Raw genomic sequence first — 25,327 nt, forward strand, 5'->3', positions numbered from 1 at the left:
ATGACATACATTTGCAGCGCATGGAAATCAAACAAGCTTCTGAGTCATTCATTGACAGTTTTAAACACAATGGCAGCGGGTTTGTATAAAACGTTTTAAATATACATTTTAAATGATAACAAAACCAGGCGTCGCATGAATAATTCTGTCGCCATTGGCAAGATAAATGAAAAGCTTCTTGTGCATTTCATCCCTTAGTTTTCATTTATTCCTGTTAACAGTTCAACATTATTTAACATTCAGTTTCATTGAGAGAAACAGTTATTTGATATCAGTGTTAAAATCAACACAGTAAAGGTCTGTAGATTTGGTTATTGTGATTTATTATATCCAATTTCGAGACAATTGACAACGAAATGTCCCTTACGAATGTCAATATGTAAATATTCTTAAGGTGCCACTACCTTCCAAAGACAATATGAAGGTTCATGAACTAAATGAGATCACTTCTTTCACTGTGTTAGGTAAGATGATCTTAAGCAAACGACAACACTGAATATGCAAATCTGAATGAAGTTCAATCTAATCTGATTGTTGGTATGTTCTTAATAGTGTGCATGAACCACACACAATTTATTTTCGACATTTTCAAGGTATGTTAATTGGTATTGTTTAAAATATTAGAAATGCAATCAATACAATCACAAATGGGCGCAGCTGTATTGTTACGAAACCGTACTCGCCAAACTGGAGTACTAGTGCAGCAAATGTTATATTTTTGCAGAAGCAACCACGAATCGTGTACTAGTTGTTTACCAACAGTGGCAAACGTCGTATCGGAAAGAGCTATAGTTTTATAACTAACAGCGTGTACAGTTCTTCTTGTATGTAGTATGATACTTACTGTTTTCTCATAAATCGGTATTTATTTTACTTTGTTACTTTTTCAACCATTTCAACACTACATTTCAGGTTGTCCGACTCTGTATTTGAACAGAACTTCACCTGTTAATTTATATCCGAATATGAGGGTGACCGTCAAATGTTTTGTTGATGACTGCTTTGCCAAAAGGCAATGGACGTTTCGATGGGAAGATGAAAATAAGACTGAAATTAAGACTTGTCAAGAAACAGAGGAATGCCTGTTAACACTGAATTATACGGATGAGGAAAAGATGACATACATTTGCAGCGCATGGAAATCAGAAGAGCTTCTGAGAAACTCCTTGACAGTTTTAAACTCAATGACAGAGGGTTTGTATACAACGACTCAAATATACATTTGAAATAATACCTATACAAAGCATCGCATCAATAATTATGTTGCAAATGGCACCTTAACTGATAACCTTAGTTGTACATTCCATTCCTTAATTTGTGTGTGTTCCTTTCTTCTGTTCAGTATTTTTAACATTCAATTCAATTGAGAGAGACAATTCTTTGATATCATTGTTAAAATCCACACAGTTAAGGTCTGTAGCTTCGGTTATTGTGATTGTAAATACAATTACGAGACAATTGGAAACTAAATGTCTCTTACAAATGACAAGATATTGAGATGTTTCACAGTGCTACTACCATCTGCAGACAACATGAAGGTCCATGAAATAAATAAGATAAATGTAATTGCTATGTTAAATAATCTGCAACACTGCATATGCAAATCTGAATGAAGTTCAACCAAAATTTGATTGTTTTGTTTTTGTTTTTGTTTTGTTTTTGTGCATAAATACATCGCAATATATGCTCAACATTTTCAATGCACAATAGTTGGCATTATGTTTAATCCACGAAATTGCAATAAATACAATAATTAATGGCCTAAACAACATAGTTACAATACCGTACTTGCATATATGCAGCAATTGCTTTGTAATTGCAGAAGCAACAACCAAACCTGCACTTGATGTTACCCAACAGTGGTATATGACGGTAATTTACGCCGTATCGGGAACAGTTGTAGTTGTAACACTAGCAACGCTTACCGGACTTCTATGCAGGCGATGCAAAACTCATGGTAATTGGGTAGATCGAAATTTAATCGAATTTGAGACATTGAAAACAATATGTTTCATTGATGCATATCTGTTTTACCTCGGTCATTGGTCACAATGATGTTTTGAGAAATACCGTCTTATTAAGTTCATTAAAACTCAAGGTAAGCTATTTTTAATCGTCTGTTTGCCGTTGACAATGTTTCCCTCAGTAAATCCAAGGTGGACACGTGTTCACTTATCCGTGGCAGAAGGACATGTCAAGTCAAGTCAACTCAAGTGTCGACTTGAGAAATTTATTTTTTTAAATTATGTAAGTCTATCTAGGAACGTTAACCTACGTTGCGTCACTGCTAAAGTCAGCACAACATATATCTACATACGAACAATCATAATTGATGTTGAGAAAGTACAACCAGTTTGGCTATATAAGTTCGGGTACATCAGCAGGTAATTGGATCGAAGGGCATATTGGTAAATAATATTGCAAAATCGATTTCACTTAATTAATAATACAAGAAAAGCTACTGAAACATGTTCAGCACACAATAAATCTTATGTAATCTTTTAATGGCACAAGGATCTAAAGTACAAAAAGTGCACAGAAATACACATACCTCGCATGAATATAACGTTGATGTGTATCAGTGAATCTTGGACCGATCATAAATGTGTTGAGAGGAATGTGCTGGAGAAATTACATATGTTAAAAAGTCATACTTAGTGAATATTGCTGACATCGGTTAATTTCGCTTATCGTGTTCGTAGAAAAGGAAATACATGAATTTTTGAAGTTCACGAGAAACAATTGGTAGTGCGATTAGTAAAATATTTTGGTAGAATGTTTCTGAATTTACAAACATTTTATTTTGTTTTTAATTCTTTGACACAGTTTATGAAACGCTTCTAAACCGAAAAAGAACTGCAGGTAGAGAGCGGAATACACATTGGTACGACGAAATTCAGTCTAATGTAGAGACAACTGCGCTTCACGATCTAGTAAGAGTTCTATCAATTATAACCATCAAATGTAATGTCTTCTCCACTAAGAACAATCTATCGTACCACCTCAACAATTGATTCTTGTATATCTCACGTATTTAAATACATGTACCATTGACCTTGTATATGAATGACGTTTTACCGTTTGTTTAGAACGTTTATATGATTAGGGTGAGGTACACGCTATACACTTTTTGTAGCTGAAACCTTCAGTGGCTTGTTTCTGTAGCGTTTCATATAAATATTTATACCACTCGAGAGCGAAGCCGTTTCATTCAACACTTGAGATATCATTTTGTTAGAAGCCACTGAGGGTTGAATGTGTGTGTGCGAGTCACTGTACATCCTCAGATACCATCAGCGTAACTATAATTTATATGGCAATTTGCTAAAATAAGTAATTTTTGTTTGTGCCTCGTAATAATAATAATATAATGTTACTCACAATTCGTTCTAACAATAATATATATATCCTATTTCATTTGTATTGATATAGTCAACCAAAGAAAAACTGATAGTCTTTTTTTCTAAGAAAACAAACAAACATCAAAAAATAATAAGGAATTTACAAAGAAGTGTTTGTATCGTTTTATGTATATTATATTTATCAAATAAAGCTTTATTCACATTCAAAGGGAGGAGTGTCTGCAAGTGCAATCGATAACCAAGACGCACCGCCACTATTGGATTTGGAAAGAAACAAAGTCCGTTCAAACGAAAATGTCAGCCACTACGACTATGTGGATACCCCACCCACACCAAGAGACCGTCGGATAAACGCATCGAATGCCAATTATATTCATGCTGTTTAACCGATTTAGTTACTGATCAAAATATTTACTATATTGGCGGATTTGTGTCTTTTGAAATTGATATAATCATTACAATTTCGCTGATCGTTTCAACACCGTAAGTTGATAGTTTCTTGTTAGTAAATGTATTGATATTGTTTCTACGTGTGAGTTCTTGTTATTATAATTCATAAACAGTTGTCAATTTATATGAGATAGCAATTAAAAAGTGCTTTGCAATTACCTGGAAATGATTTGCTATTTCTAAATCGCTGCGTATCATTAACAATGTATTCTTTATCTATCAACCCAATCGATGTATTTATAGTATAGTATCATTACACAACTAAGCTTTCAGTCCATTGGTTTTATGAAGATTTTGCTAATTCATATTATCTTTAAAACCTTTTTTGGCTGAAACATTTTTGGCTGACTCGGAGTGTTTTGGCATGTGACTTCATTTTCTTCAAATATTTTACATTTTCAAATCATTTGGGAGGAAAGATTAGCGAATGCATGTCGCATTTTTTAGTAATGTTTTCTTTATTTGTTCCCAGTTTTTGTACAATGATGCTTTTTATTATGAAAATCTATGATCACACAGTTCCAAACCTTTTATTTTAAAAAGGCAGACTGTGTGTGATGTTTATAGATTCAAACCATGACTGCATCTTATCTTTGAAAAGTTTTTGCATAAGGTGCTCTGAATTGTTTTCCTCCGTCTGCCAGTGCAGATCGAGTTGGGGTCTCTAATCATAGAAGTATTTGGGGTTTACCTATAAGTTTATTATTATTTGTTTTACTCTAAAGTTTCCTCACGTTATTGCATACTTTGATAATATTTACCTTTTGCGTTTTATCTTTATTTAGGATTGTTGGGATAAGAGTGAGGTTAATGCACTTAAACTGGTTCAAACCCCCAGTAAATTTACATTTTACTGACCGTTCCAAGGCGGTACCTAACAATCCTTGATAAACAGACCTAGTTTTTTATATATAAAGTATGTATGCACTGTGCTGCTTGTGGAGTTTTGTGCTGATCTTCCATGTTTCTTGTTTGTGATTTTATGTTATATGTCTTTTTGCTACTGTGCTTGTTTCTGTAGCCTTTTGCATAAAAATAGTTACCGAAAGGCATTTAGGCTTTGTTATCATTGAGCTCAAATTTGGGCAACCTTCCCATTCCTTTAGCTACATGTGTTCTATAGAGTGCATTGGTGTCTTGTCTGATTGAATCGTAAATCGTAAATAGTCTGTTTCGTTGAGTGCTTAACGATTGTTAATTGTGCAATGTTTGGACATGTTTAATAATCAGATCTTGTAAACCGGATTAACCCAGTTCCAATGGTAACTTAGATGTTTGCTGTCATTTGCTGAACATTTATTTATGAACGATACATTGGTTTTAATACGTCCCTGGGAACTAAGATAAAGTTCCCTATTGTATTGTTTATTATGACTTTGATTCGTGTATCTTAAACCTTATGACAGTACTTAAATGTTTGGCTGTTGTGCTCATCCATGTAGTTCACATTTGTAATACCATGGTGCAAATGATCAGCTTGATTTCTAGATTCGATATCGCAACTACAAACATGAACCAACATGACCTCATAAATATAATAACAAACATGGTATGAGTGTTTGTTAGCTTTTTGTTAAAATTTGTACAAATGTATGAAATAGCAAACATGCTATGATTGTTTTTCGTTCATGTTCATTTGATAACAAAAAATGTAATAACAAACTTGTTTGTTGTTTGTTGTTTAAAACTGTAAAGATAACACTGTTTATGTAGCTGTTTGCATTTTCTCATACGAACAGTATGAATTATAAAAAAATGTAAAACATGATTTTATTTTTAACTGGTCATTTTGCACTTCTGTGAGCGAAATAAAATTTTCAAAAGCGTATGTTCTTCGTCGTTGATTATGTAAACAGCTGCAAACACAATGTAAACATTATCTAGCCTACAATTGCAAGCAATCGAAAGTGAGTTATAAGCTAGGTGTACAACCGAAATCCATGAAAACATATTGAGTTCAATATCCCGTTCATAAGAGTATCCATAAAAGTTTGAATACGATTGTATTGGAAAACATACAAACCATTTTCGTCAACAATTGGCTCTTCATGTTTGTTCAACTTATGTATAAGTGATATTGTCGAAGTTTGACCTCAATAGAGTACCGTTTATCAACAAAGGCCAATCTTTAAGTACTCCGCTGTTATGCCTTATTTTTGTCAAAGGAAACGTGTAATGGCTCCTAAAAACTGCTTGATGAGGACAACTCGAAATATACAATAGATAATACCAGACACATTTGACCAATAAACCAATTTCCGTATTAAATAAAATGACGCAATCGCAGTTTCTCTTTAATTAACATGTTACTTAGTTCGTGTTTCAACCAATATCAATAGAAAAATCAATATTTAAAGACATCTGACATGATGACAAAAAATAAAGTCCTAACAATTAAAATGTGATTTTGGTCAATTTGTCAGCAGTATTAAATGAAAGAAGCAATTTCTGTTAGCACCATCTCACCGATTAAACATGTTATGGACGTGATACCATGCTTGGAAGTACTTAAGCTATGAAACGAACAAGTCTTTTATAATGTTAAAGGCATATTATAAACGATTAAAACCGAGGATAATTCATTGTGACATTTTAAGCGACAGAAATGTGACATATATGTGTCTCTAAAATATACCATTAAATTCTTTAGCATGATCCAATTAATGTAAACATGTTTTGTTTTTCAAACAATACAATTTCGCAGATTGCTGTAAAAGAAGTATGCAACACAGAAGGAATTTACAGACCGATATTAAACGCGAAGTAAATGTCATTTACCACAACATCCATTCGATGGGAGGGATGTTCGTGTGTTACAACCACAATAAGGAAATATCAATTAGTTACTAAAGCTGTTAAATAAAATAAGGGTTAATATTAATATTTGAAAATGACGGGATAATATATACATTCGTATGCAAACTAACTTTTATTGAATAAATGTACATACAATGCCTTGTGAATTTAGCTATTCACTTCATTATAGCTCCGTCTATCGTGATTCTAAAGTCTAATATATAATCTCCTAAAAGACAATAGACACTTAATGTCTCTCAAATCTTACGAATGAAAATGTATTTATACTTAAGTTTTGCATTTATGCGTAGCCACGAGTGAAACATTTACCTTCGGTGGTCAAGAGGGCATTACAATTGGAAGGCTTAACCTAAATGTCAACTTTGAGAAGGTTTTTAGTGGACGCCCCCCCCCCCCTCATCTACTTTAAAACTATGGACAGACATCGACAAAATATATCTCTGGGCGGATAAGTTCCTTGTTAAGTTCAATTCTAATTAATCTCAATCAATGGTAATAATTTGGAAAAAGAACAAAGCCATTCATTCACCTGTGTACATGTTTGACAGAGCTATCCTGTTTGTTGCTTATGAAGGCAATTGTCAAACTCATATGAACTATATTATAGACAAAGCTTGGTCTATAGTAAACATCATGAAACGTCTCCGCTATCAACATGATAATAGGTATCTTGGGGTTAATTGTCAATCTTTCATAAGGCTAATCTTGATGTTTACGGGTGTCACCTGGATTAACTGTAAACAGTAAAAAAATATTCACAACATTCAAAACGAATGCGAACGTATTGTTACTGGTTATATTCGCATTGTTTCTCCGCAAATGCTTCGCATTGAATCTGTTTTGGATAGTTTAGATACAAGAGGAGAAAAAACACAAGCTTGTAATCTTCGACAAAATGAAAAATGCTCTCTCTCCGGATAATCTGTTAGTTCCTCAGGCGGAACACTAAGAAACTCATCCAATAGTTTTAGCCTTTGTACACCCAAGTCACTACTGTAACATATGAATTCATTTATTCCTCATACAATCTTAGCACTGAAATGTCTCCCAGTTGAAGCAAAACTCATTGATATTGTTTCTTGTTTTGAAGCTTGCTTAATGTTCGATAATCCCAAACCAAATATTAAGCTAATTTATTATGGAAAACGTCCATTAAAGGTCATTCACACTCGCTTTTGCAATGAAGCATCAACTATTTGTTAAAACTGTTAATCCCTTATTCCTCTGCTAGTGATAAGTCAGAAGCCAGCCTATCATTAACTGGCCTCTTTTTACTGATCAAAGGCGACTACTTTGCAACTCTTAGGGGGGCACTGACTGTCGTAACCCTCGCTATTTCATATATGGTGATATTACCCTCATAGAGGTGTAAATAAAGACATTGCTCAGTTAAGTTCACCTGTTAATTGAAATGTCGAAGCAATTTGATAGACTGTGATACGCCACATCCAACTACTTATAATTATTTTCCCAAGCCCTGAATTGTTATCTTTCTCTAAAAAATGACTATTACCAATTGAGGTCAATTTGTGAAAGTACATGTATCTGCACTCCGAAACGTACATGCATAAGCAATCGAACACGACTTACATTTGTGGGAGCAAAATGTAGACTTTTGAACATAAGGGCCCATTGGGGTACCTGAAATACAGTGAAATCAAGTGAGTATTAAAGTCTTCTTGTCGTCGTCGTCATCGGCGTCGTCGATGAAGTCGTATACCTGATATTTGAACATTCAGAATTCAATCAAAATATTTCAGATATTCAACTCAAACTTAGAGGCTTATATTACCAAGACAAATATGCTCAAGTTTAGCATAGCATATAAATCCGACCGATAGTATTGAGATACGAGCCTTTTTCATATAAAAAGAAATAACAGATGGCTGTTGATGTTGTTTTACTTGTGTTTTAATAACGTATGTTTCGTACATTTCACAAACAGTGTTTTAATCATCATAATTATATGGTGGATGCATTTCTTTAATTTACCAATATATATTTAGATAGTGTCCATTAACTGCATCGCTGTTTAAAATTATTGGCTATGTTACCGCTGCAACTCAATACAACGAAATAAATTTGAGCAAGGCATCTAACCTTTGCTTTTAAAGTAGTCTTCGAAAGATTGCATGTCGCTCGAGCTCAGAAACTCACAGAAACGGGGGCGGGGTGAGTATTTAATGGCCTCAAAAGCCAGGCGTCTGTATATGGAATAACCTATTTAATATGACCATGCGATAAAACATTTATAAAATAGTATTAGCACGGTTTGTTTTAGAGATATTAACTGACATAAATACTTAAACTCCTCTGCGTTACATTGCGTTTAAACAAGAACTGGATTATAAACAGAGCAATTTATAACAATTTAGCATTGACTTTTACGCTCGAAAGAATATGACTTTGTATTGTATAGAGAGTTGCGTAACCAACAGATCTGTAAGTCATCGACCCAAAGTTTAGTTTCACTGTTAATAAGGCAATGTATATAACTAGGACAATCAGAGTAGACTTAAAGTAACTCATATCCTGTTCAAGATAAACCGAACCTCAGCCGTTGGAATAATCGCCAAAATCAAAGTCAATCATAAGATGATTGCTCTAATGAGGTGTATCATTTTATTTTTGTAATTGGGACAGGTGTGAATTTTTGCCCATACAACTAGTTGTAGTCCCCAGTAGACTCGTGTTCCAGTGAAATCGTGTTGTCAAACGCGTTAATCTCATCATTTATTGGTCAAGTTATTTGATAAGTGTGTTGTCTGTCTGTGTTGTTTGTTTTTGTGCATGTGGTGTTTATACGTTTGGGTCTTAAGATAATTGTCGTTTGGGCTCTTGCCTTGTGCATTTAAAAGTGTTTATTTTCAATGTTCGACAACAGGGCTTGTCCCTGTAATTATCATCGAAGTATTGGTTCTTTAACCGAATTAAGTTTTTGCGAATGCGTATCTAAAGTTAAGGACATTAGTATTATAATGCTTATAATTATAATAAATACGAGGCAGTCGTTTAAAAATATCCTTAACGTTTTTCTGTGTTTATCACCTCATAACGCGATCATCTTTAAAATAAACCCATCGATATTCTTTATGCGTCTACCTCTTCCTCAAGAAATCTTTGAGGCTTAATTGCATAAAGATGTTGTCAAATAGTCACCAAACAAGAGACAACACGATTCAAGGCAACGGACATTAAACACACGTTGGAAGTGTTAAACTAAAGCAAATTCAAAAATCTTATTTTAACAAATATGAACTTCTCTTGTAACACTATTTTACGGTGTTAAAACTTGTGATCACATTTGAGATTGATCTTGGCAGAAATAAACATAATAGAACAGAACATTTATTTCGATACAAGCATAAACAACATATATAAGATCTTCAAAACAAACATCGCAGCATGCACATACGCACAGGCAAATTAATATGATTACAAACAGATTATAACAAAAGAGCAATTACATCCAATTTCTTTTAGACAGTAATGCTCACTATATAGACACCTGATTTGCCTCTATAATATAAGATACGATCATTAAATGGCTTAGAACTCAAAACGCGAAGTAGTTTTGTAAGATATGTCAACTAGGATCTTCGCCTAGGAATGCTTTCGTGTATCGTGAGACAGTAGCGTGTTTTGATAGAGTGGATTTCTTTATATTTCTCTATTATACGTGTATGTGGGTACACTACCAATTAGTACTTTAAATATTTCATAAGAAAGGTTCATATTTTAATGTTATACAAATATATGAAAGTTATCTACAATAATGTAATGTGCTCAACGTTTCTGCTACTCAGACTTGCAACTGAGGTAACAAATAAACATTGCTGCTTGAAAAATCTGTAATGATTAAACATGTGCCTTATTCAAAGCAAATATATACAATGCTTATTAAAAAAGTGCAGTGTATGCCATTTAATTTCCAATTAGGGGTAAAAATAAAATGGTCAACATTTCTTACTATTATGACTATTTAGTTCACACACGTTATATATATGCGAAACGCTAATAAGGGCAAATATGATCGCTGGTGGAAGAGGCTGCTATCGAAAAACAAGTAACAAAACGTTTTTTAAACACAATATCTGTTTTAGTATTTTCGAGGCCAAAAGAGAACCTTCTTGAACCTTCCCCGTCATGAACATGATAGTATGCTTGTAAACACATTAAAAATGTATTTTTTTCTAAGTGCCTCTTTTAAAACCATTTACACGTCTATTAGATCATTGCATTTCTTTATGTTGCGTTCAGTTTGGCCTATCGAACTACCTTTTTATCCAGATCAATATGGTAAAACCTCCTTAATAAATAAGACAAATGCTACTGCTGTAGTATTTCAAAAAATGTAATCAGCTAGGCCGCCATGCCGCTTACTTTAACGTACATAATTTACATTTATAGTGACAAACCGGGTGCCTAAAGCACACTGTGTTTACTTACAATAATAAAATAAATAAGAAAATAAGCACAGCATCAGCGTCAAACGTGTAGGCTATTCAAATGACTTAGTATTATAAATATATAATACAGTGAAAGCTTTTCAACAGTCATCTATAACATTCAGGGAATACTTCATTTTAATTGTCCTAATAGTGGTTTTGATTATGTTGTTTAACTAATATGTTCTTCAATATAGAACACACAAAAAGTAAAAATATCAAACACAATCATTAGGAATACGTTATAGACACAATACAATGGGGCGGTTTGTTTGTGTTTTAATTTTTGGTCTTTGATCTAGCACAACGCTGATGCATTGAGGGACACAGGATCTTCCAAAGCAGGTTTCTGTGTTGACGGGAACTAAATGTCAGCATACTCCGTCGGCGTATTCGTTCTCCTTGCCGGAACTCTGGCGTTAGCTTCCTGTAGGAATGTGATGTCCAACTGTGCGTACACTAGGCCGTTGTCATCACGTGGTTGCTGCAATTTATAGCATTGACCTACGTTACCAAATGACATAATTAGTGAGTATTGTCGAAAACGGATAACATTGGAAAAGGATGGTTATATTTTAAACTTGAATGGCATCATATTTGGTTAAATATCATGTGTAGTCGTTATCTTTGAACGCATGCATGTTCAATTAATTATGAAAGATTGCATACCCGCCTACTGTTTTCAATTAAGGTGTTCTACATACACTGACATTAACACTTAATGTAGTTGGCTATCCTGCACGTCTTACTCTTTCTGGTTAGACTACTTTGTACTTTAAGTATGATATTTGTATCACATGAAATATATCGAAGAATACCTCGCCTGCGTTTCAATCCTCAGTGTCGACACCTGCCTCTGCACGACTGCGTACTGGACTCCTTCCGTTTCCATGTGTAGCACACCATTGTCTGACGCCGTGTCTGTTATTTTTAGATATCATTAAATGTATTTATTCATAACTATTCGTGTGGGGGGAAATAGTTAATTCTTCTAGTATGCAGAGAATCAGCACGAAAACTATGAAACTTGGTATAATTTCAAATGACAGTCTATGCATATAAATGTGACTTTTATAACTACTTTATCAATAATAGACAATAAATAAACATTTACTATTTTGATAAAGACAGACATAGAATTCGGTTACAAGTGATCTCGAAAGAGTAATATTTCATAAATGTATTCACTTTCATTTTTCATTTCTAGGAAATGTTTCATAATAAATATATAGCCAACACTCCTGTTCGCATATGCAAAGGTACAATTTCAGTGTCAACGCTATCGTATCGACCCGCCATGCATTGATTGACAGGTCTTTTTGACAGACCCAAGGCTTAATTTTAAAGCTGATGCAATTTTGAAGGGCTTACATTTCGTCGATTAGAATTTATTAAGATATTACTTTGTGAAAAAGGAAACCACAGTTGCTTCGCTGCGCACCGCTCCCTAAATTGACTTTTCAAGAGGAAATTGCTTTAAAACTATAACCTAAACTTGACACATGATGGAATGTTCTAGAGGATGAAACGGATTTTTACATGCATGTGTAGTTACCTAAAAGTTAGAAACTTACCGCTGTGATTTTCAACACTGAAAATAGAACGCAAAAAGTATGTCATTACTTCTGTGACAAAAACTACTTATACATGTATAGTTTGTTAAAGCTCTGACTTTGCAACGTTTAACAGATTTGTCGAATTGTCAAATTTAATCACAAATATAAATTTAATCTTTATACGTACTTTTCTATTGTGTTGACTGCATTGTCCTTTCGTCGTTTAAGACATATCCATCCTATAAAAGAAATGTGTAGATATAAAACATATAACCAAATTTAGTTCTTAATAGTTATGTTTGAGGAGTCTTATTGTAGTTTGCAACTAGATACGTTGTAATAGGGTATATAGAACAAATAAACAACAAAGAAAGTAGAACTATTAAAAAAGATATCAAAATTGTAGACTCATACTTAAGATCGTTCACACAAAATATTTCTTTACCTATTCTGTCCCTTCTCCTATCTATAATTCGGTCTTAAAACCTACCTTAAAATATTGTAATTTCGAACTAAAACGAAACAGTTAACTGTAAATATGTCATACGGATTGTTTCGTTCTAACTCTACTTGTCAGAATATAATGCAGCAGTTTAAAGAGATGGTTTACTCTAGTGGACCCTTTCAAAACTGCCCGTATTGCAGAAAATTGTGTTTTACTACATTCAGTATTATATTCTTTTGCCTTTTAAACTACTTGCATTATAAAACATACAGTGGTGAAATATGTGCATCTTATATGTTCGCAGTGTATCGATGGTCAGTGCTCAATAGATAAGTATCTAAATGTAACGAGCGTTTGGATTTGATCGACGATGCAATCGGGCTCTTAAAATAGTTATGCAATCGACTTTACAGCGATTGAATCAGAGGTTTGATTTATCATTATCAAACCTCTAATGAATGAGAATGCAGTTAATTGGACTAAAGTTTTAAGAAAAGACACAAAATTCTTACTTCCGATTACAAACAAGATGCAGAGTCCACAGAAAACGGCTGATGCAATAAGTACAGTGTAAACTGGAAATTGGAATGTCTGAATGTCCATTTTATGGGATTGACTACCTGCAATATTTTGTTTCCAATAAGAATGCAATATCTTTGAAAGTAACTAATCAAAGACATTTCATGCGTTATAAGTTTAATAAATATCTAAATAGTTGATGAAAAACCTTTTGTCACTGATCTTAAAACTTTGAACAATTTTTCTCTGAGTTTAAAATCTTGCAAACAAATATCCTTTCCCCATCGCCTGCATTAATTAGTGTTAACAGGCATTCGTCTGTTTCGTTACACATCTTTATAACAGTGCTATTTTCATTTTCCCACCAAAACATATATTGCTCGTTAGCATTGCAAACATCAAACACAGTACATTTTACGACCGCTGTTGTATCTGAAGGTAAATTAACAGGTGATGTCGTGTTCAAATACAGAGTCGGATCGCCTGAAATGTAGTGTAGGCATTGTTGAAATCAAAACAAAAAATAAATAAAAAATCCTTGATAAATAATAAAGTGTAAGTAATAGTCATTATTCGATTTGTGATATATACTACTTCCTGTTAGGTATTTAAAAATAAACTATTTATAACAAACAGTATAATATGAATAAACACCCAAAGGAAGTGTGGTCGAAAGTCGACAATTTAAACAAGATTGAGTATGTAGCTGAAAAGGATTCTGACTAATTTTGACTTAAATTGGATGAGAAATATTCGAACTTGTGCAACATGTACTAGTTTCCCTAGTCATGTCTTCAGTCACTTTGTAAATCACTTTACCATTAGTCCGATTGCCGCTATTAATATATCTTGTGGTTTTCAATGATACAAACATTTACCACGGGACGAATAGGTAAATTATGTATGCTAAACCTTATCTCAATCTCCTTTTTTAACTTCATCGATTACGCATATCGTATACAATAAAGACGTTAGTTAAACTTACATTTGATACTAATGTTTTTGCATATAGAATGATCTGCTATTCCAAAGTCGTCAATGATTTTCCTGGTGCAACAATTTTCTTTTCCAGTCCACAGTTTGTTAGTCTTAGTCACTTTAGCTGTACTTGTAAATGTATGAGAAGATCCATTAAATAAATCAGTTTGTAGAGCATCCGATAGCAAAACATTGCCAACACGTATATCTATTACCGGAGCTGGGATAGCATTGTGCACTGTACAGGTTATTGTCGAGCTTTCCCCGTCAAGAAATTCAGAAACAGTAAGAGCGGGTGGGCTACCTTTCGCTGGAAATAAAATAATGATTTAACAACATCCCATTTAATACACGATCCATCAATATTTATCGCCACTAAAATACTGATCATTGCTTTACCTAACGTATATTCTACTTGCTTACCTACGTTACATAGAATGCCATGAACTTCGTAAGGTGTTTCCATGGCTGCATTAGAAACCTGACATATCACATTCCGTTTCGACAGTCCATCCATTAGATGATGAAAGTTACTGAGAAGGTACCGCCCTTTGTTCCCTTTATTTTCACCAAGAACAAATGAATGTTGTCCAATAAAAAGTTTGATTTGTATAGGTTCTGTTCCATTTTCAGTCTGGCAATATATATCGGAATCTTTATAAACATAAATACATTCTGTTGTATTAAAGTCAGCGTATTTTGGACCGATGATCGGGTAACTTGGTGGCACTGAAAAACAGCACAAATCATTTAAACACTTGGACAACTATGCAAACTGAAGGTCACATTGCTGCTCATGCATTTATTTTGTGGAGACATAATTGTCCTTCTTGTACTTATATGACTCCTTTTTACAACGAGCTAATGTATCAAAACAGAACCATTATTTAAAAGTCAGAATACTCGGTAAAATAAAAGTAAGGTACCTGGAATATAAAGCTGCACAGACTCCGTGTGGCCACCTGAATTACAATATAAAACATACGTTCCTTCATCTCTGTCTTCAAAGTTAAATATAGTCAATACGTACAAATATTCAGAAACTATTTCCTCTTCGTAAGAACCTTCTCGTAGCTCTATGTCATGGATATTTGTCTTCCATGTTCGTTTAGTGTTTGTTTGATGCCGTATAGAATAGTCAGACGGAAAATACCCAAGTTTTACATTCGCACCGCGAACAACCGGGCTTAGAATCACGAGGGCTCCACAATGTCCAACAATTTCTGTAAATAAGCGAAATTATCACATTTAAATCATGTTCAGGCCTTGTAGTCAATTTCATAAAAACATATTTATCTATGTAAGGAGGTTTTAAAGTAAAACATAAAATAAAGACGAAACAAATATCAACTTACACACTTTATACCTTTATATAATTAAGTGTGAATCAATACATATTTGGTTCACACCTTAAAATGGACTCCGATATTTACCTTTCACATTTAAAGATATGAAGCGTGATGTTATTGTTGCGTTTGTTGAACATCCGGCGTAGAAGTTAGACCTGTTGTGTTTAATTGAAGCCTTCCATTTCAAAAAGAATGACCCATTCTCCGAATGTCTAATAGCATGTGGCCCATTCATTGTTTGAAAGTGTGTGCCCCCTTCCATTATGTATCTCCATTCTACGTCACATTCCCAAGGGTAGAATGGTGTCGCTCTCAGTGTAACCTCTCTGTTTACAAACGCTGACCCTACCACTGATATGGTTCCGTAGTGGTTCCTGGCTACACAAATATACCCGAACAGAGCTGAAAATAAATGTATTAAATGAAAACAGTGCAAAATGATTGCGAGTAAACATATCACTCTAAATAAAAATAATTTACTTAAAACTGAAATCATGTATTCTTATGGATAACTACGAAGGACGTTTATTTTTAGATTCAACTAAAACCATAAGGGCTTGACCGAAAAAAACCTGTAACATATTTATTATTGATTCTGAAAGTGCTAAATTTGGTATCTAAAAGACGATATTGCATTGAATTCAATAATGAAATAGAGGATCTCAAATGAGTGTTTATTTTGTATGAAAACTATTGAACGAGTTCATTTTAAAACGATAAACAGAGGCTCTGCCGAGTTTTATCGTTTTTAAATGACGAGATATTCAGATTGTACACATTCAGTTTGTTCTAGCTTACTTATATTGCAACGTATTTTCTGAAAGCAGGGGACCAAACTATGACGTCATATCTTTTAAGTTATTAAACTGAATGTCTTAGCAATTAAGTGTGGTACTTATTGGACGCCGATAGGCTATTCCATTCTTTCGGAATGAGTGTTACAATCTAATCGGTATAACACGTAATTGTTGTCTGTCTTATTAATACAATGAATCCTTAACCCGTCCTTAGTGTAAAGAAAATTTTGACTCTTATTGAGAATAAAATATCGGGGTGCTACCTTTTTCCTAATTACAAAGATATTATGTTCAGAAGTTGATGTTGCCTTATTTTGTAGTACACTTGCTTCAGACCATTGAAAGTTTAGCACCATCTTCAAAAATTGTTAGATTTTCACGAAAACTTCTTACTTAATATTCTATAAGATCGTGGCGATCCATAACTATTATACATACAGGCATATTATGCATGTCGAATATTCGTTACCGGACTTTATTTGATTGTTTTCAACTATTAACGGGAAATCTTTATAAGCATGATAAGATACACCGGTCAAAGAGAGTGGGACTTTTAAAATATATTGAGTAACGATATAGCAAAGTGATCAAGCTTAATAGCTTATACACATTGTTCAGTAAGGAAATGATATGATAAGTTATGAAACGTTGATCATCTTTTAACGTCATTAAATAGGAAATATATCTTTTTCACACAGACAGTCAACGAAGTTACAATTTACGCCAGATATGTTGTTTTGTTGTAGTTATTGAAAAGAAAATGTACATGAAACTACTAATGGTATTAAAGATGCACTCTTACTCCTAAATAAGATTTTCCACAAATAATAATTTTGTTTTAATATACCAAAAAGGATGAATAAATGACGAAAACAATTGTTCTTATGATTGATATCGAGTTTAATTTGAAAGAAATGAGCATAAAACACGGTATTTCTACCTTAAGAGACTACTGTAGACCACAGTAAATATTTAAGCATGCATCAATCATTTAATATTTTTTTGCGCTTTCTGCTACACGGTTACAATTTTGTTATCAGTAATTAACATTTTCGAAATTTGCATTATTTAGAAAATATTGAAAGGTAAATCAGTCAAAATATATGTTTGTTATACATTTATATGTTTTGATTTTGAATAAGAGTGTCACTTTAAGCGGGAAGTGAGTCAATAATTAATCTGACATAAAATAGTCTGCTTGAGCAGTGTCAACTACAGCATTTTTGCACTTTCGTGTTCTGGCATTTTGTTTGTTGTAGTAGAAGATATTGTTGTAGAAGTAACAGAAGCAGCAAAAGTAGTAGCAGCACCTGCACCAGCAACACAGACCTCAGTAGCAGAAGAAGTAGCAGTAAAATAAATTGTTGTAGTAAAACACTAACTGAAGTTTAACATCTAAAACAAAAACGAGCAATTGTCATGCAACTTACGTACCAGTTAATCGCACAGCAATTTGAACACCCTTTATTATCCATTGTAATAGCATTGCTCGCGCAAAAAATGTTATTTATATTGATGAATACTGTGGTTGACTTTGTTGAACATTTATTTACAGCGGATATTTACCATTGCAAAAAATAGAGAAAGACAGACCCTCAATTTTTTCTTTTCATACGGGAAGATAAGCATTCTTCGCCGTTTCGGTTCTCAATTGTTTAACTGAAAGGCCGGAAACTCTGTCTTTCATAGTGTTTTTTACTGCAATAAGTTAAGTCGTACTTTCACATTCATAATACAAGTTTCCTTGACAGACAGTCGACGCAAACAGCAAAAAACACTTAAAACAGAAACGATACCAATTAAAGACTCCATCATTTATACTGTTCAAAAAACATTAAAAAATATGTTACTCAATTATCCTTAAATCCAAGTCTGAAACATAAAAAAAAAACGGATAAAATAAATGTTGCATGCTTGTATTTCATAAACAAAACATATACTCATTGACGTGGCGTGGAAACGCGGCGTTAGTTTTGAATAGGTTTCATTGATGTACCATGGAGGGTCACGTGATTAAAACGGACCAGCCAACATGATTATTGCAAAATAAAACAATAAAATATGTTTTGAATAGGTTTCAATGTTGTACCATGGAGGGTCAGCTGATCAAAATGGTCCAGCCAACATCATTTTTGCAAAATAAAACAATAAAATATGTTTTGAATAGGTTTCAAATGTGTGTTCTATGTCTTTTGCGTTTGCCCATTGCCACTAAACCGGGGTTATTTTAAACATTTTGCTACTGAGCATGTTTCTGTAGCTTTTTGCATATATATTCAATGTTGTATCATGGGGGTCACGTGATCAAAATGGACCAGCCAACAACGTGTTTGATAAAAAACTACCTCAATGAACAAAGAAATGTATAGACTGTTTAAAGAAAAATCCTGATATAAACACGTATGTGTTATACCGTTATTACAAACCTTTGGACAGATATAATGGGATTTGAATTACTTTTTCCAAACACCCGTAGGCTACGGGGGGGGGGGGGGTTATAGCTTGGTTTACGAAACGTAGGACCCGATTCATGAAAGCGCTAAAAAAGTTTCGGAGGATGTTTTGCATATTTAAAGTAATTTGATTTGTAATAAATGGGTAAACTTCAAAATTTAATAACACCTCATTACAGTTCACAGTATGAAATATTTAATGTAGGAACTGTACGTAACCCAAATACGCAATTATCATGGCCGTAGCATTGTCTAATTGCCTCCATATTCTTCAATTAATATAATTTAGCTTTCAATTGCATTTTTTTATGAAAATAACAGGGTAAGTTTGATTAATTTGTTTCATTTTTTTAAACGAATTACTTCTTAGTTAAAATATAAATATTAATAGTATATATAAAGCAATATGGTATTCCTAGTATTAAGAAAGTCACGTGGTATGCAAATTTCGTAGAGACGCTGTGCAATAAATGCATTTTTATCAAGCATTCATAAAATGTCAAAATAGTTAAGAAAAGTCATTTGGATATACATATATTTCGATCAGTTTATATAACTGAATGATAATGGGACTGGGACTTTAAACATTAAGGATATTTGATGTTAAATTGTGATAAATAGATGAATATTACTATTATTTCTATGCTAAATCAATTCAAACATCTTGAAGTTCTTATATGATTTTGGAAATATATCTTTTTTTCTGTTATTACGTCATTTCTTAACTTAAGTCAGTTTCCTAGGTTAAGTGTGTCACTGGTCATATGATATAATTATATCTGAAATGTTTTATGTTCATTTATTTGATGTTATACACGTGATGTTATGTAAACAAAACTTTCTTAATTTGACCATGAACATTTTAAGATGTTTTATGAATACCAGCTCAGTTTTTATTATTATATCCCTTATAAACTGGAAGAGTAAATCATTTTTCTTATTCACCTCAAAGCTTGTGTCACACTTAACTCATAACTATAACCCTTAAACATGGCCAACACCCTAACTATTTTGACGTCAGTTGTTCAAGAGTCAAGGTCGTGGTGACCTTGAGCTGAATGTCCGAATTTGTTCAATAACTGAAGAATGCTTGTATATATATATATATATATATATATATATATATATATATATATATATATATATATATATATTTAGACCAATCCAACCTTTGGGTAACTTCGATGCAACCTTTGGGAGACTCGTGTCGCCCATAGGATATATGTTGTGTCGCCCAAAAGTAATTGTGTTTTTTTCTATCAATTTATTTTTTAAAATAATAAAACAATTTTGCAAACGATTTTGAACGCTTTAAAAAAGGTTCAGTCATTAAGCACTAATCAGCAGGAATACCATTTAAGGAAAAATCATGAATTTCAAAAAAGTGTGTATATTTTGAAAACAACCTTTGGGATACATTTAAATTTTTATCAATAATTTTCTTGTCATAGTTATATGTTTTAGATAAGAATTCATAAATGTAAAGAACATAATATTTTTTAACAGAAAAGTTAATTGTGTTCAACTTTAAAGATTCCGAAATTCCCTCAAAAAAATATTTTCGCAATAAGCGTACGTTCCGTGTTTTCGTGTCGCCCAAAGGTTGATGTATATTCAATGCTTTGCAGATTATAAGAACGACATGTACTTTTCGTTGTTTTAGTTATTTTATTAAAAAATTAATAAACATGGTCGCATGTGCTTCGTCTCTATATTACAGAAAACCGTGTTCTATATCTATATACTGATATAAATGGGAACAGTTCATTTCAAAACCATTTAAGGTACATATACTTACAAATACGTTCGGATATGTTACTTCAGATAAAACAAATATGCTCGGAGTTACAAGTCTATTCTAAAAAAGATAATTAATCTTATTTACATGACTCATTTAAGCTAAGAAACTATGATACATATAAAAGGATTATCACTTAACTACTTGTACAAAGCATTGAATCGGAATTCAAGTATATTAAAACAGGTTTTGGTGGTTAATTTAACAATATCTGTATTGGAGAGTAAAAATGTACACTTATGTACCTGCACGTATTATTTTATCATGCAAACTGATGTGTTTGTCTTGAAGCCTACGAAATCTGTGATTTTATATATACAAAAGCTGTCATCTTTTAATGCTACTTAATTGGTGTGGATCTACACAAACATTAATCAAAGGTAAAATATTTTCTTTACGGAATGCGTAAGGAGTGCATGCTGCTGATAATCATTCCATAAATTGTGTTCAAATCGTACAGGCCATTAATAGCCTTTTCTATTTCCGTTGTCAACAAATATTGCCGAAATCATTAGGTTATTTTTTTTCAATTTATACTTCTTGTTTATTGGTTTACAGGTTCAGTTCATATATGCATATTACTTTAGAAAAAGAACGGTTTAAAAAGGTAAAACACAAGTTTAATTCTGTTACTTTACTGTTTAAAGCGTAATGATGCGTTAATAGTGAATGATTAGATGACTGGCTGTTTCCGTGTAATTATATGTGCTAACTATTATCGGCGAAACGAACTGCGAAATTATGCATTTATGAAAAATATTTCTTAATTATAACAAGATTATAAACGTGTATTCAGTAGCTAAAACCGTACAAAACATAAATGACTGGTGGGTCCTAAGATAATAACAGTAATCAAGTATTGTCTCATAAAAGAAATACCGTTTTATGCTCCTTTGTTTCATATTAAAGACGGTGTCCTTCATTATATTTTTTAATTATATTTTTTTAATTTTGATAAATTGAAACACTTCTTTCAATTGAGGTTACAATTATTTGGGCGTGAGAGTGAATCTTTAAATGAGATCTTTTATCAGTAACTATTCAACTAAATTTGAAACACAAGAAATGTCACAGAAGTCCTCTCTTGCTTAATGTCCAAACAAAGTCCAATTCTAAGAATACTAAAGTATGATTTTTGCATTACCACTTCACAAGTAATGCATGAAATATGTCTACCATATGCAAATGAATAGTCTTTAAATGCCAGACCCTTAACTCATATCATGTATGTTTTAGTCGCTGTAAATAACTCATGGATACTTAATTGCCTTTATATAAGCGTAAGTAAGAGTTAACATTTTCAAGAATAGCATAATACTTGTGTCTTAGAGATACTTGTTTTTAAATGTTGACAATTAAACGTGTTGTAGCATGACTTTAAAACCGAGTATATAAGGATATATGTTCATGCAAGTCTTGTTTTATTACTTTGGAACACACAGTAGTTAACCTTTAAATTGAAATGTGAGATGTGAAAAACACCATAAATATCTTGAAATGTCGATAGAATCTCTGAAAATGAAGCAGTGGGCGTGATTGTAGGCCAGGGGGGGGGGGGGTGTGCATTGTACAAGTATGTGCTTCTAGCTTCTATACCGACATAATGATATTTTTTCATAACTTTGAAATATGCATTTTCTCAACATTTAGGCGCACAACTATGTGTAATCTTTATAAGAAAAATATTTTAGGTTTTCTTAATTATTATAGTATAGAATATCGGTCACTAAGTGTGAGGGCCTAGACGCAAACCCAAGCAATGACCTTTTTAAGCTTTATTTAACAGCTGAAAGTGATAAGATTAACTTAGTTGCAACCTTCAGACAATAAATGTCAGAAACCGAAAACTGTTAACTCAAAATGGCCCCTAAACGGTGCCAATATTAAGTATCCAGTATACTATGTTTCCTAGATAAGCAATAGTGCCACTCGGGATTAGGATTCGAAGCAGGGTCTCTTGCGAAACAATTATGCCGCACAACCGCATGGTGAGAATGACTCATTTTTATATTTTTATGGTAATTGCCCCATTTGCATTATTGTCAGGTTCAAGTGTCGTTGCACCAACCTCGCACTCACATCTAAAGTCAATGTCAAAGTTTGTGAACAGATACATTTTCAATACTTATCCTTCCGGCCAGCTCTTCAGTGTAAAGCTTGTTTTAAAGCTTTGTGGTACTTCTGTGGGCCTGATCAAACCATTTCTTAAGAGCAGAAGGTGATGCGCCGAAATCTCCTTTGTTTGATTTTCGACGCATATAGGTCTAAAACCCATGAGGCAGTGGACATAAATTATGGTTGATCTTAGTAAATTTCACTTTCTTCACTATGGTCATTTTAACACTGGTTCAGCCACACGTCAGAGACTTTCTGAATACATGCAATTGCGTTAATATATCAATGCACAACTTTCGTCAATTTGAATTGAACTTATCAGATGTATTTAACAGGGTATTTATTTTTATTAAATCTATGGCGCGATCATGACTCTATAAAGCGGCCGTATAAATAACTTTCATGTTTTTTAGTTTAGGGTTGAGGTCATCATTGTTCTTGTCAATTAGGCACCTGCCCGTTTTAGTAGGACATGCACATTAGATATAACATTTCAAGTATGAAAACATTATGATTTTTAATGCAACAGTACACACATCCTCATAAAATTCTGATGAATAAGTGTTCAAAGTGCAATAACGGGGTTATAGCAGGTACAACCAAACATAGTTATGACCTGCAGAATGTCTTTGTCTCACGAGCTAATTCAAATTTCGCGCATTTTCAACTTTATTTAGTAGCGGCGGGTTTGAATCAATGCTGAAACAGACCCAGACTACTACGTTCAGGAATGGGTTGTGAAAATGTGGTGACAAAATTCGCCGTCTGTGATATTGTGCAAACAATGCATTTTGCACTTCTTGTTTGAACAATCAACCCAATAACAACCATCTTTGCAAAAGTGTATATCGTAACATTGAAGATGACACTTATTATCTGCTTGAATTGGATTCTTACAACCCTGGACCAAGCAATTGGTGTGCATCATAATATTACCTTGTACATATGTTCAAATCCCTATTACACTGCAAAGTTCACAGTAGTACTGTAGGTCTATTTTGGACGTTATACAGATATATTTGTCTTCCAGCACCTTGTTCTCGGATACAATTGTCGGTCGATATCCGTCACAGGTTAGTAAAATCCACAGTTAAATGGACTATCAGGCGCGTAAATATAGATAAACGAGTACTCGGCTGAATCCATATGATATTGACACAAAACAGACAACGTTGCAATACGCATACTTGACTACCTGATGTTTATTTCAAAATACTTAATAAAGCACCTCAGAACGACCAGAATGAACCAGATTGCACCGTGGTTTGCAAATGTGGGGGTGCAAGAACATTCATCTATAGAGGGCTAGCTACGCGCCTGACTATGGCTGTAAACCAAACACTAAGATATTCGTATTGGCATGCTTTTGAACGTGTGTTTTGCCTTCCCCTAGAAGACACGTGCAAGTATTGGTGGATGAGTGCAATTGGCCTGCCCATGATGTCTCTCAATCACAAGGGCAAGAATTTTGATAAGTTGTATGTAGCCTCATATTTTTGCTGCTAACTAACAAAATCAAATAATATTCCTTTGGCCAAAGCATGCCTTGGCCTTAGTAAATAGCGTCTGAAGTAATAAAAATAAAGACAATTTCCTGAAACCACAAGTCGCAGACCCTTGAAATAAAGTTTTTGAGCATGGTGTAATGGTGCTTTACACAGTTTGTTCAAATTAAGGTTTTGCTCTCTAGACTGGCCCTGTGTGGTACAAGGATTTCCATGTTCTTTTTTAGTCTTATTTTAAAAATCTTCTTTAAAATTTGGGCCGAATGAACATGCACTCTCACTCACACTCCAACCACAATCCCGTTAGGGACACTCAAGTGATCACTTGAGTTGAATGAATGGAGTGACACTCAAAAGATCTTTCTGTTTTCAAACGCCTCGCTTACACTCCATCTCATCAAATGACCAATTCAGTACAAATACATGTATGTTTTCATGATCATATCGGATTATCTGTTTCACTATGGTGGTGTTTACAGTATTTAATGTTATCATATGTTTTGTATTGTGAATATTTAAAATAACAGTTCCAAAATTCGTTAAAATTCGTTTTCTGTTGTTTGTTTTTTTTAAATATAACCGTTTTCAATAGTATCACGTGATATGGATATGTATTCGAATAGTGTAATATAGTATGCGTATGCAAGTGGTCTTAGAGTTTGAAAATAAATTAAGACTTTATAAAAAAGCACATTATATGGAAATAATAAACGAATGAATCTACTTTTTAAAGAA

General features: G+C 33.3%; 1 protein-coding gene across 1 annotated transcript; it reads right to left on the reverse strand.

Moving 5' to 3' along the window:
• Positions 1–10,038: 10,038 nt before the first annotated feature.
• LOC128234705 (uncharacterized) lies at positions 10,039–16,121 on the reverse strand. The gene is made up of 10 exons (XM_052949125.1): positions 16,009–16,121; positions 15,502–15,798; positions 14,999–15,304; positions 14,583–14,885; positions 14,009–14,080; positions 13,591–13,698; positions 12,821–12,872; positions 12,652–12,668; positions 11,896–11,998; positions 10,039–11,561 (listed from the first exon to the last, which is right to left on the reverse strand). The coding sequence occupies exons 3-10, from the start codon at positions 15,090–15,092 to the stop codon at positions 11,537–11,539; spliced, it is 774 nt and encodes a 257-aa protein (XP_052805085.1). The 5' UTR covers positions 15,093–15,304; positions 15,502–15,798; positions 16,009–16,121; the 3' UTR covers positions 10,039–11,536.
• Positions 16,122–25,327: the final 9,206 nt, after the last annotated feature.

The sequence above is a fragment of the Mya arenaria genome, chromosome 5 (genome assembly GCF_026914265.1).
Source record: "Mya arenaria isolate MELC-2E11 chromosome 5, ASM2691426v1".
NCBI lineage: Eukaryota > Metazoa > Mollusca > Bivalvia > Myida > Myidae > Mya > Mya arenaria.